Here is a 14387-nt window from a genome sequence, read left to right as displayed (position 1 = left end):
AATTTGCATGGAAATACAAAACACCCCGAATAGCCAAGGCAATCTTGAGAAAGAAAAATGGAGGTGGAGGAATCAGGCACCCCAACTTTAAACTATACTACAAAGCTACAATAATCAAGACGGTATGGTACTGGCACAAAAACAGAAATACAGATCCATGGTACAGGACTGAAAGCCCAGAGATAGATTAGGTGACCATATGTGCATGGATTTATGACAAAGGAGGCAGGAACATACAATGGAGAAAAGATAGCCTCTTCAATAAGTGGTGCTGGGAGATTACCTCCTAGAGTAATGAAAATAAAAAAAATAAACAAATGGTACCTAATGAAATTTAAAAGCTTTTGCACAGCAAAGGAAACCATAAACAAAAAGACAACTCTCAGAATGGGAGAAAATATTTGCCAAGAAAGCAACTGACAAAGGATTACTCTCCAAAATGCATAAGCAGCTCATGAAGCTCAATATCTAAAAAAACAAACAACCCAATCCAAAAATGGGCAGAAGACCTAAACAGACACTTCTCCAAAGCAGACATACAGATGGCCAAGAGGCACAAGAAAAGATGTGCAACATCACTAATTATTAGAGAAATGTAAGTCAAAACTACAATGAGGTATCACCTTACACCAGTCAAAATGGCCATCGTCAAAAATTCTACAAACAATAAATGCTGCAGAGGGTGTGGAGAAAAGGGAACCCTCTTGCACTGTTGGTGGGAATGTAAATTGATACAGCCACTCTGGAGAACAGTATGGAGGTTCCTTAAAATACTACAAATAGAACTACCATAGGACCGAGCAATCCCACTACTGGGCATATACCCTGAGAAAACCATAATTCAAAAGGACACATATAGCCCAATGTTCATTGCAGCATTATTTACTATAGCCAGGACATGGAAACAACCTAAATGTCCAACAACAGATGAATGGATAAAGATGTGGTACATATATACAATGGAATATTACTCAGCCATAAAAAGGAATGAACTGGGTCATTTGCAGAGACATGGATGGAACTAGAGTCTGTCACACAGAGTGAGGTTAACCAGAAAAAGAAAAACAAATATCATATATTAATGCATGTATGTGGAATCTAAAAAAATGATACAGATGAACCCATTTGTAGGACAGGAATAGAGACACAGACATAGAGAATGGACATATGGACACAGCGGGGAAGGGGAGGGTGGGACAAACTGGGAGATTTGGTTTGACATAAATACACTACCATGTGTAAAACAGATAGCTAGTGGGTCGTGCTGTATATAGCACATGGCTAAGCTGGGTGCTCTGTGACAACCAAGATGGTGAGATGAGGGGCGTGGGAGGGAGGTCCAAGAGGGAGGGGATACACGTATACACATAGATGGTTCACTTCCTTGTACAGCAGAAACTAACAGAACATTGTAAAACAATTTTACTCCAATAAAAATAAATAAATAAAAATTTAAAAAATTTAACCCCCCCCCCCAAAAAAAAACCCGAACAGTATGGTATTGGCATAAAACAGATAAAGAGATCAACAGAACAGGGTAGAAAGCCCAGAAATTTACTCATGCACTTATGGTCACCTACTCTATGACAAAGGAGACAAGAATATGTACTAGAGAAAAGATAGCCTCTTCAATAAGGCATGGTGGAAGAACTGGACAGCTCCATGTAAAAGAATATAATTAGAATAGTGTCTATCACCATATACAAATATAAACTCAAAATGGATTAAACACCTAAATGTAAGGTGGGACAGTATAAAACTCCTTGAGAAAAACATAGGGAGAACACTCTTTGACATAATTGCAGTAATATCGTTTTGGTTCTATCTCCTAAAGTAAAGGAAACAACAGCAAAAATTAACAAACAGAACGTAATTAGACTTTAGTACAGTACAGGAAACCAACCACAAAATTAAAGGACAACTTTTGTGCACATTGGTGGGAATGTAAATTGGTATAGCCACTGTGGAAAACAGTATGGAGGTTTCTAAAAATAACTAAAAACAGAACTACCACATGATCCTGCAATCCCACTCCCGGGCATGTATAAGGAGAAAACTCTAATTAGTAACGATACCCCAATGTTCACAGCAGCACTTTTACAATAGTCAAGACACTAAAGCAAGCTAAATGTCCACTGACAGATGAATGGATAGAGAAAATGAGACACATATATATAATGGAATATTACTCAGCCATAAAAAAGAATGAAGTAATGTTATTTGCAGCAACATGGATGGACCTCCGAGATTGTCACAGTAAGTAAAGTCAAAGACAAATACCATATGATACCACTTATATGTAGAATCTAAAAAATGATACAAATGAACTTATTTATAAAACAGAAATAGACTCAAAGACATAGAAAACAAACTTATTGTTACCAAAAGGGAAAGGGGGGAAGGGATTAATTAGGAGTTTGGGATGAATATACACACTATTATATATAAAATAGACAATCAACAAGGATTTATAATGTATAGCACAAAGAACTATATATATCTTGCAATAAACTGTAATGGAAAAGAATCAGAAAAATATACATATGTTTATAGGCATAACTGAATCACCTTGCTGTATACTTGAAGCTAACACAACACTGTAAATCACCTATATACTTCAATTGAAAAACATAAGAAAAATTGAAGTAATACTCAACTTGGCCAGAAATATACATTTGATTCAATTCTGGAGTACTCTGTCATCAATGTGATTACTCATATTTCCTTAAGTGTTTCCCACATACCTGAGGACCACTGCTAGTGCCCTAGCAAGACACAACACTAACCTGGTTCCATCCTGGGCACTGCAGTTGACGTCAGCACCGTATTTAAGAAGATGTTCAGCAATATGGAGCCACCCTCCTGCACAAGCTTCATGTAGAGCACAGTAACCTGCATTGTCCTGATGATTAATGTCACAAATCTTGTTTTTCAGGCAGTACAAGACCAATTCCTACGTGGAGGAGAAAAGGGGATGCCATCAGATTGCACACAATAAACCTCATAATAATGATCTCTCCATAGCTTGGTAGTATCCATTTTCAAAGACGTCCACCCTCAGGCCTGAGAACCCACTGTAGCATGGGCAGGCAATATCCATCTTGGTGGAAGGTGTGTGTGTGAAAGTCTTGATGACGGAGACAGTGTTGTCAAGGGCTGCTAATACCTTAGACGATGCATTGGTAAGTACAAAAGCACTCCCATTTGATGGGTATACTTGGCAGGTGGTAGTGGATGACAATACAAGTTTAGATAAAAATATAGAAAACCAACACACAAGAAGAGAGTAAATGAGGTAAAGAACATCCCTAACCTTAAAGAGGGAGGGAAACCCAGGAGGTTAGCCAGGTCCTCTTGCTCCTGTAAAGATCAGAACCTGGGAAGCAAATGCTTCTGTTTTTATATTAAAGAAGAGTCCCTCTCGAAAATGATCATAGAGAAAACCCAGACTGTCACAGAAGCAAGGAGCCACCATTGAGTGACACGCAGGAGTGGAGCCTGTTATCGCAGCCTCTTTCTCCATGTGCTGGCCCCATGCCCCGCCAGGCACTACGAAAGCCCCCACCAGGGCTGACCTTCTCAGGCCTGCTACCAGGAACTAGGAAAAGCCCCCTCCAGGGCTGATCTTCTCATGCCTGCGGCCAAGGCTAAGAAAAGCCTCCTCCAGGGCTGACTTTGTCACACCTGCCGCAGGCACAAGGAAAAGCCACCACCAGGGCTGAGCTTCTTGTGCCTGCAGCTAGGGCTAAGAAAAGCCCCCTCCAGGGCTAACCTTCTTGCACAGACAGCCAGGTATTAGGGCTACATCTATTGTGCCCACGGCCTCCAGCTTTCTCATGCACCTGTCACTGCCAGGGTTCCCGCAACCCAGGGAGTTGTGCCACCTCCACAACCTGCCCTCACAGGGGCAGACCCGAGTGCTCCAGAGCAGCCTCAGAAGCACAACCCTGTGGGTGGCCCACACACAGAGGTGGGGCTAAAACCACAGCTGAGCCCCAGGAGCAGGGCAACTAAGGAACAAGAACAAAAATCTTTCTGAGCAAATGCACAAGTCGCAGATTAAGTCCCTACAATCAGCTTGGTAAACCCTGCATCTATGGAATAACTGAATGGATTAGTGTTCACACAAATGACACTGGTCTAGCTCTAAGCAGTTGTGGACTCTGGGTACTAGTACATGCAGGAGTTGGGCCAAGACAGAGTCTGAGCTGCCTCCACAGTGCCCACAGGGGAAACAGAGACCTACTGAGAGGTTTTGGAGGGCCTCCTGGCGAGGCGGAGGTTCGCCGTGCCTCATGGTGGAGGCAAGGACACTGACATCTGAGACCCAGGAAAATATTATTATTACTATTTTTTATGTTTTGTTCTGTTCTCTTGTTTTTTGTTTGTTTTTATTTTTATTTCTATTGTTTATACTTTCCATATGTTTTTAATTTTTTATATTTCTATTTCTCTGTTACTTTTTCCTTGTTGTTTCTTCCTTGTGTTTTTTCTTTTCCTTTGTTCTACTTTCTATCTTTTTCCTTTTTTCAATTTGTTCTTATCTTTTCTTACTTTTTTTATTTGTGTGTTTGTGTTTTTGCTTTTTACTTCAGTTTGCATTCTGCTTTTGTATTTTTTATTTCTTTGTATTTCTTATTTCCGTTTTTAATTGTTTGATTTCATATTGGGATACTTTTGTTTGTCTAGTTGTCCTCTTGTTTTTTGTTTTCTCTGTTTTTGTTTCTTATTTTGTATGTGTGTATGTTTTGTTCTGTTCTGTTGGTTTTTAAAAATTTATTTTTCTTTTCATTTAGTTTTTTAAATTTTTTCAGGTTCTTAAAATTGTTTTTATATTTCTATTTCTCTGTTACTTTTTTCTTGCTCTGTTTTTCTTCCTTGTTTTTTTCCTTTCCTTTGTTCTATTTTGTTGTTTTTTTCTATGTTCTATTTCTTCTCATCTTTATTTTTTGTTTAATCATTTTTCTGTTTGCTTTGTTTTCTTTCCTTTTTCCTTCAGTTTGCATTCTGCCTTTTTTTCTTTTTTGTTTTTGTCAGTTTTGTTTTTAATTGTTTGATTTCATTTTGGGGTTCTTTTGTTTCTGTTTTTTTCTCTTGTTTTTTGGTTTCCCTGTTTTTTTGTTTCTCTTTTTTTGTATGTTTGCGTGTTTCTTTTTTTGTTGTTGTTCTTGTTTGGCTCTGCTTTTACCATCTGTCTGGGGTCTTGTCTGTCTGTTCATTTGTTTGTTCTTAATTGTTGTTTCTGTTTGCTTGTTTTGTCATTGCTATTTGTCTTGGGGTTGAATGTTTGTTTTCATTCAACCCTTTCTCTTTTCTTCCCCTTTTATGCCAAGCTGTGTGGCTTGCTGGGTCTTAGTTCCCAGGCTGGAGGTCGAGCCTGAGCCTCTGGGGTGGGAGAACCAAGTCCAGGATGCTGGAACACTAGACAATTCCCAGCCGCAGGGAATATTAAACCGCTCTCCTAGAGCTCTCCTGCAGGTCTCCATCTCAACTCCAAGACCCAGCTCCACCCAACTGCCTGCAGGCTCCAGTGCTGAACGGCCCACGCCAAACAACAAGCAAGACAGGAACACAAACCCACTCACCAGCAGACAGGCTGCCTAAAGTACTAAGCCCACAGACACCCCACAACACACCAACTAAAGAACAAACAGAGATGAACAAAACAATGACTGAAATTAAAACTATTCTAGAAGGAATCAATAGCAGAATAACTGAAGCAGAAGAATGAGTGAGCTGAAAGACAGAATGGTGGAAATAACTGCTGCAGAGCAGAATAAAGAAAAAAGAAAGAAAATAAATGAGGACAATCTCAGAGACCTCCGGGACAACCTTAAATGCACCATATTCGAATCATAGGTGTCCCAGAAGAAGAGAGAAAGGGTCTGAAAATATTTGGAGGCTATAGTCAAAAACTTCCCTAACATGGGAAAGGAAATAGTCAATCAAGTCCAGGAAGTGCAGAGAGTCCCATACAGGACAAACCCAAGGAGAAACATGCCGAGACACATATTAATAAAATTAACAAAAATTAAATTAAAAGAAAACATATTAAAAGCAGCAAATGAAAAGCAAAAAATAATATACAAAGGAATCCCCATAAGGTTATCAGCTGATTTTTCAGCAGAAACTCTGCAGGCCAGATGGGAGTGGCAGAATATACTTAAAGTGATGAAAGAGAAAAGCTTACAGCCAAGATTACTCTACCCAGCAAGCATCTCATTCAGATTCGATGGAGAAATCAAAAGCTTTACAGAGAAGCAAAAGCTAAGAGAAATCAGCACCACCAAGCCAGCTTTACAACAAATAATAAAGGAACTTCTCTAGGCAGGAAACACAAGAGAAGGAAAAGACCTACAATAACAAACCCAAAACAATTAAGAAAATGGTAATAGAAACAAACTTATCAATAATTACCTTAAATGTAAATGGATTAAACGCTCCAACCAAAAGACATAGGCTGGCTGAATGGATACAAAAACAAGACCTTATATATGTTGTCTACAAAAGACCCACTTCACTCAGGAACACATACAGACTGAAAGTGAAGGGACGGAAAAAGATATTCCATCCAAATGGAAATCAAAAGAAAACTGGAGTAGCAATACTCGTTTCACGAAAAATAGACTTTAAAATAAAGACTGTAACAAGAGATAAGGAAGGACACTATATAATGATCAACGGACCAATGCAAGAAGAAGATATAACAATTATAAATATATATGCATCCAACATAGGAGCACCTCAATACATAAGGCAACTGCTAACAGCCATAAAAGGGGAAATTGACAGTAAAACAATAAGACTGGGGGACTTTAACAACCCACTAACACCAATGGACAGATCATCCAAAATGAAAATAAATAAGGAAACACAAGCTTTAAACGACACATTAAAAAGATGGACTTAATTGATATTTATAGGACATTCCTTCCAAAAGTGGCACAATACACTTTCTTCTCAAGTGCTCATGGAACATTCTTCAGGACAGACCACATCCTGGGTCACAAATCAAAGCCTTGGTAAATTTAAGAAAACTGAAATCATATCAAGCCTCTTTTCTAACCACAATGCTATGATATTAGAAATAAATTACAGGAAAAAAAACTGTAAAAAATACAAACACATGGAGGATAAATAATATGCTACTAAATGACCAATGAGATCACTGAAGAAACCAAAGAGGAAATCAAAAAAATACCTACAAACAAATGACAATGAAAACATTGTCTATAATCTATGGGACACAACAAAAGCAGTTCTAACTGGGAAGTTTATAGCAACACACTCTTAACTCAAGAAACAAGAAAAGGGCTTCCCTCGTGGCACAGTGATTGACAAGTCTGCCTGCCGATGCAGGGGAAGCAGGTTTGTGCCCCATTCTGGGAAGATCCCACGTGCTGTGGAGCGGCTAGGCCCGTGAGCCATGGCCACTGAGCCTGCGCGTCCGGAGCCTGTGCTCCGCAATGGGAGAGGCCACAACAGTGAGAGGCCCGCGTACCACAAAAAAAAAAAAAAAAAAGAAAGAAAAAAGAAACAAGAAAAGTCTCAAACAAACTGAACTTACACCTAACACAACTAGGGAAAAAAGAACAAATAAAACCCAAATTTAGTAGAGGAAAGATCATAAAGATCAGAAGATCTGATCATCAGATCAGAAGATCAGATCAGAGCAGAAATAAATAAAATAGAAATGAAAAAAAAACAATAGCAATGATCAATAAAACGAAAAGCTGGTTCTTTGAAAAGATAAACAAAATTGATAAACCTTTAGCCATACTCATCAAGAAAAAGAGGGAGAGGACTCAAATCAACAAAATTAGAAATGAAAAAAACCTTACAACTGATACCGCAGAAATACAAAGGATCAAAGGCTACTACAAGCAGCCGTATGTCAATAAAATGGACAACCTGGAAGAAATGGACAAATTCTTAGAAAAGTACAACCTTCCAAGACTGAACCAGGAAGAAATAGAACATATGAACAGACCAATCACAAGTAATGAAACTGAAGCTGTGATTAAAAATATTCCAACAAACAAAAGTCCAGGACCAGATGGCTTCACAGGCTAATTCTATCAAACATTTACAGAAGAGCTAACACCTATCCTTCTAAAACTCTGGAAAAAATTACACAGAGGAGCACTCCCAAACTCATTCTACAAGGCCACCATCACCTTGGTACCAAAACCAGACAAAGAAAGCACAAAAAAAAGAAAATTACAGACCAATATCAAATTTTTGAACACTGATGCAAAAATCCTCAACAAAATAAATCCAACAATGCATTAAAAAGATCATACACCATGATCAAGTAGGATTTATCCCAGGGATGCAAGGATTCTTCAATATATGCAAATCAATCACTGTGATACACTATGGTAACAAACTGAAGGATAAAAACCATATGATCCAAAAAAAAAAAAAACCCAAAAACCATATGATCATCTCAATAGATGCAGGAAAATTTTTTGACAAAATTCAACAGCGATTTATGATAAAATCTCTCCAGAAAGTGGGCATAGGGGGAACATTCCTCAACATAATAAAGGCCAGATATGACAAACCCACAGCAAACACTATTCTCAGTGGTGAGAAACTGAAAGCATTTCCTATAAAATCAGAAACAAAAAGGTGTCCACTCTCGCTACTGTTATTCAACATAGTTTTGGAAGTCCTAGCAGTGGCAATCAGAGAAGAAAAAGAAATAAAAGGGATCCAAATTGGAAAAGTAAAACTGTCACTGTTTGCAGATGACATGATACTATACCTAGAAAATCCTAAAGATGCCACCAGAAAACTATTAGAGCTCATCCATGAATTTGGTAAAGTTGCAGGATACAAAAGTAATGCACAGAAATCTCTCGCATTCCTGTACACTAACAATGGAAGATCAGAAAGAGAAATCAAGGGAACATTCCCATTTACCAATGCAACAAAAAGAATAAAATACCTAGGAATAAATCTACCTAAGGAGGCAAAAGACCAGTACACAGAAAACTACAAGATACTGATGAAAGAAGTCAAAGACAACAGAAACAGATGGAGAGATATACCATGTTCTTGGATTGGAGGAATCAACATTGTGACAATGACTGTACTACCCAAAGCAATCTACAGAATCAATGTAATCCTTATCAAGTTACCAATGGGATTTCTCATAGAATTAGAACAAAAAATTTTACAACTTGTATAGAACCACAAAATACCTCAAATAGCAAAAGCAAACCTGAGAAAGAAAAATGGAGCTGCAGTAATCAGGCTCCCTGACTTCAGACTATACTATAAAGCTACAGTAATCAAGACAGTATGGTACTGGCAGAAAAACAGAAAGATACATCCATAGTACAGGACAGAAAGCCCAGAGGTAAACCCACACACCTATGGTCACCTAATCTATGACAAAGGAGGCCAGAATATACAATGTAGAAAAGACAGCCACTTCAATAAGTGATGCTGAGAAAACTGAACATCTACATGTAAAAGAATGTAATTAGAACACTCCCTAACATCATACACAAAAATAAACTCAAAATGGATTAAAGACCTAAATGTAAATTAGAACACTATAAACTCTTAGAGGAAAACATAGGAAAAACCCTCTTTGACATAAACCACAGCAAGATCTTTTTTGCCCAGCTCCTAAAGTAATGAAAATAAAAGCAAAAGTAAAGAAATTGGACCTAATTAAACTTAAAAGCTTTTGCATAGCAAAGGAAACCATAAACAAGACGAAGAGACAATGCTCCAGAATGGGAGAAAATATTTGCAAACAAAGCAACGGACAAAGGATTAACCTTCAAAATATACAAACAGTTCATGGAGCAAACAAACAACCCAATCAAAAAATGGGTGGAAGACCTAAATGGAGAAGACCTAAATTTCTCTGAAGAAGACATACAGATGGCCAAGAGGCACATGAAAAGATGCTCATCATCACTAATTATTAGAGAAATGCAAATCAAAACTACAAGGAGGTATATCACCTCCCATCAGTCAGAATGGCCATCATCAAAAAATCTACAAACAATAAATGTTGGAGAGAATGTGGAGAAAAGGGAACCCTCTTGCACTCCTGGTGGGAATGTAAACTGATACAGCCACTACGGAGAACAGTATTGAGGTTCCTATAAAAACTGAAAATAGAACTACCATACGACCCAGCAATCCCACTACTGGGCATACACCCTGAGAAAACCATAATTCAAAAAGAGTCATGTACCACAATGTTCACTGCAGCACTATTTACAATAGCCAGGTCATGGAAGCAACCTAAATGTCCATCTACAGGTGAATGACAAAGAACATGTGGTACATATACACAATGGAATATTACTCAGCTATAAAAAGGAACAAAATTGGGCCATTTGTAGAGACGTGGATGGACCTAGAGACTGTCATACAGAGTGAAGTCAGTCAGAAAGAGAAAAATAAATATCGTATATTGACTCACATATGTGGCATCTGAGAAAACTGGTATAGACGATCTTATTTACAAAGCAGAAATAGAGACACTGACGTAGAGAACAAACATATGGGATGCCAAGGGGGATGGGGGGTGAGTGGGATGAACTGGGAGTTTGGGACTGACATATATACACTACTATGTATAAAACAGGTAATTAGCGAGAACATACTGTATAGCACAGGGAACTCTACTCAATGCTCTGTGGTGACCTTAATGGGAAGGAAATCTAAAACAATGGATATATGTGTATGTATAACTGATTCACTTTGCTGTACAGCAGAAACTAACACAATATTGTAAAGCAAGTATACTGCAATAAAAAAATACAGAAAAAAATAAGAGGCTCTCCCCATGGACTACATAAAGTGCTGTATTTTGCTTCATTCTCCATCCCAGTTGGGGTTGAATCAATGTAATATTTCATATTTGCTTATGTTGGTGACAGGAATCAACCTACGCATTTCACGTATTAAGTAAAAGTGTATCCCTCCTACTTTTCAGAATGTGAACAGAATATAAAGAGTTTGTATTAGAATCACTGTTACTAATTTCATTTCTTTGGTATGTTATAATATCAGTAGTTAATCAAAACCAGAGCCTGTAGAAAACAGAGTGAACTTTAATGTAAACTATGAACTTTAGTTACTAATAATGTGTCACTATCAACATATCAACTGTAACAAAACATTAATAATAGGAATTTGGGGGGGGGGAGAAGTTTGTACAAATACAGGGAACTCTGTATTTTTGCTCAATTCTAAAAACCTAAAGCTGCTAAAAAATAGTTTATTAAAAAAATAGTTTATTAAAAATGTGTAAATATATACACAGATATACTCCCACTACACAAGAGAAGCAACTTATTCAATGTTTTATCACCTTGGTTAAGAAAGTTTCATAAATATAGAACAAAATGTGCCACCAATAAACAAGTTACACTGTTTTCCTACAAGGCATGCTCAGCAGAGAGCTATCATGTTCTGACAACAAAGGAAACAAAGTAGATGGAGACTACAGGGGACCCAATACTTGTTAAGGGGGAGCTCACTGGAGTCACAGCAGGCCTCATTGTGACAACTCTTAAATAACTCACCTGCTAAATTTAAAACAAGGGCCATTCCAGCCACTCACAGAAGTGAGAAGCCTTTTATGACTTTTCAAGGACACATCAACCAAAGGTGACCACCCACTTGGGAGCTAACTAGGATATTCCATTTGCTCATCCCATGAACCTAATGTGACATGCTGGCAAACCTGGCCATCAGCACCCTGTTACTTTGGGTCACTGCAGCAGCTCCCTCCCAAAACAAGAGAAGAAAGAGAGAAGGCACGCCCACAAATGGATTCCTTCATTCAGATCCTAATCTGCCAGAGAGCCCACAATCCTCTGGACTCCCAGGCCACCTGCACCGAAGCCCTGGTTACTGAACTGGGATACCGCATGAAGCTGCTCTTTTAGCAGGCCCTCACTAGGCAGACTCGAGTGAACACCTGCAAAGCTAATGAGTTTTGTGCTCCAGCCAGGGTGAGGCCCTGTCACAAGGCTCTGAAAGGCACTGACTGCTCTGTACAGATGAATTTACCCAGATCTTGGCAGCCCACCTGGTATCCTATCAACCCAGGGTTTATTTGCTCTCACAATTATGGCCTTCATCTGGAGACCTTCATCACTACCACAGCTAATTCAAGGGTACACAGAAATAAAAAGACATGATAGCTAATGGGTATTTCAACTCTCTTCACGTGGAGGGTGGCAACAAAGCAGCAGTAACCAGGTCAGACTTTCTGCCATCAACTGTCAACTCAACTGTGTTACTATCACATAGTACTTTTCATTTCTGCAAATGAATGTATCTTATGTTATCCCACAGAAATACCTATGAGATACCAGGAACAGGATTATTCTTACTCAACACCTGGGGAAATTGCAGACAAGAGAGGTCAAACCCCAACTTCAAGTTTACATGACCTATGAAACTTATAACTCATGTCTAGTGTTGAGAGTCAAAAGGTCAAATCAATAGCCCCGGCTAGAGAAATGTAACCTAAATGTGATAACCACCTGAAAACCCTTCTCTGTTGCAGGCAAGTTGGTTAAATACATGCCTCCTAATTTTTAAGGGTGGTGGCTTCTAAACAAATGATAACTGCTGTCACCAACAGTCAGAATGGTTATGAGGCCAGGCAAGTCTCCCATACAATACATTTCTGGTTTATTTTTTAACACTAGAAATTGGGAATATCTGAAGGGTACCCCACCCATTCCCAAACAAAATCAAACTGTTTTTGTTGGCACAAATTAAAAATATCCCAGACTAAGAAAATGCTACTGTTTCAAAGGACTGTCCCACAGGGTGCTAGCTTACTTACAACTTCCCACCCACTCATGAAGTGTGCTCAGGGTCAATGGGAGACCTACAACTGGGCACTCAGAAAGGGCTCACGGGACACTGGACAGCAGCACAAATCTGGCCAAGGTGAAGGAGACACAGTTTCAGTTAAATCCTGTGTGGTGGTAAAGATGCACAGTGGCAGTAATCTATTTCACAGATATTTCAAATTGTAAGTAGGGCAATTCCAATGTGACACAGTCCTTGGAGAGCAGTGGGGTAGGGGAGAGAAGGGAAGATGGGGGGGCTTGGCTTTGGAGCCATACTGGTGAACTGCTACCTGCATAAGTAGCACTTTAACCCCTCTGGGGTTCAAATTCCTCATCTGAAGTCAAGATAATACTTGCTACTACCACACGAAAAGGCTGAAAGGATGAAATGCGTTACCATGATCTTGTGGGCTTAGAACGAGTGCTGAGACAATACAATCTACCACTGACATCAGCCACGCTAGGTGGGGAAATGCAGGTGAAATGGGCAGGGAGTTCGGAGCAAAGTCTAAGTCCCTCCTCTCATCTGCCCTTGGGCTCATCTACCCTCTCAGGAATAGAGGTCTGTCCCCCTCCATTTCCACAACCCTGCTGCTTCAGCACCTACCCTGCAGACACTGACCAACAGCTGACCCCCATGTGTATCTGTTCATAAACAAGCCAAAATGGGGCTAGTAAGTTCTCTTCCCCTTGCTAATCAGAATCCAAAAGGCTTATTTCCACAAGCCCTGAATTATGTCAAATTTGATAGCAGATGTAAGTGAGCAAGCCTAAAGGATGCCAAACCAAGCCACCTGCTTAAACAAAGTAAATATCAGAGCGGCCTTTCTTTTCACACCCTGACTGAACAAGTCACCAAAAGAAGGGCAGCACCAGCAGGGCTAATATAAACATCCTGGGAGAATACCTAAGCCCAGCTCCTAATGTGAAGGGCGCTGGGCTCTGAATGCCATCTCCTCCCCTGCCCTGGTCCCAGGCAGTGCACCCTCCTACCGCATGTCACGGAGGAGTGGCCAGTGATTTCTGAATCTAGGAACCCACAAAAACACACACGAGGACACCCACCTCGTAGCCAAGTCGGGCAGCCCGCTGCAGGAGGGTCTCTCCAGTATTCTTATTGACAGAAAGTCTCCGTGCTTTCGGGTGCAAAGGGCGACACTGGGTTGTCTGTGGAGATGACCCTGAGTATAGCAGCTGTGAGGTCTGTGAAGCTGGCAGCAATTGCTGCACACTGTTGAAGTACTTCTGGTCCTGCTTGGCTGGTGACTGTTCGCAGTTAGAAGTGAGCTCAGGCTGATTTCGGAATCTCTGGATGTTCACCTATCACAAAACCAGGCAGTACAAACATTTAAGGCCATCTTCCAACAGCTGATTCTTGCCCTGACTTACAAACCTGAGAAGGAGGCACTTTTTCCTTTTCAGGTGTTTGGAGGAGGGAGGGGTGTCAGAGGGTACTGGGGAAAGGATTTCATTCGTACTAGTTTGAAACTTCATCACCACCTAGGAGATATGGTCGCTAGGACAAGTGAGTCAACTTGG

The 14387-nt window shown here is 39.7% G+C and overlaps 1 protein-coding gene across 1 annotated transcript in view; it reads right to left on the bottom strand.

The window, feature by feature from the left end:
- Positions 1-14387, bottom strand: part of LOC307181041 (BCL-6 corepressor-like) — a 44771-nt gene that overhangs the window by 20728 nt on the left and 9656 nt on the right. The window contains 2 exon segments of the mRNA XM_079911809.1: positions 2787-2953; positions 13914-14168. Coding sequence (XP_079767935.1) covers positions 2787-2953; positions 13914-14168 — 422 coding nt within the window.

The sequence above is a fragment of the Stenella coeruleoalba genome, assembly GCF_951394435.1.
Source record: "Stenella coeruleoalba genome assembly, chromosome: Y".
Taxonomy (NCBI): domain Eukaryota; kingdom Metazoa; phylum Chordata; class Mammalia; order Artiodactyla; family Delphinidae; genus Stenella; species Stenella coeruleoalba.
The sequence above is the reverse complement of the archived record's forward strand: the minus strand, read 5'-3'. Positions and strand labels throughout refer to the sequence as shown.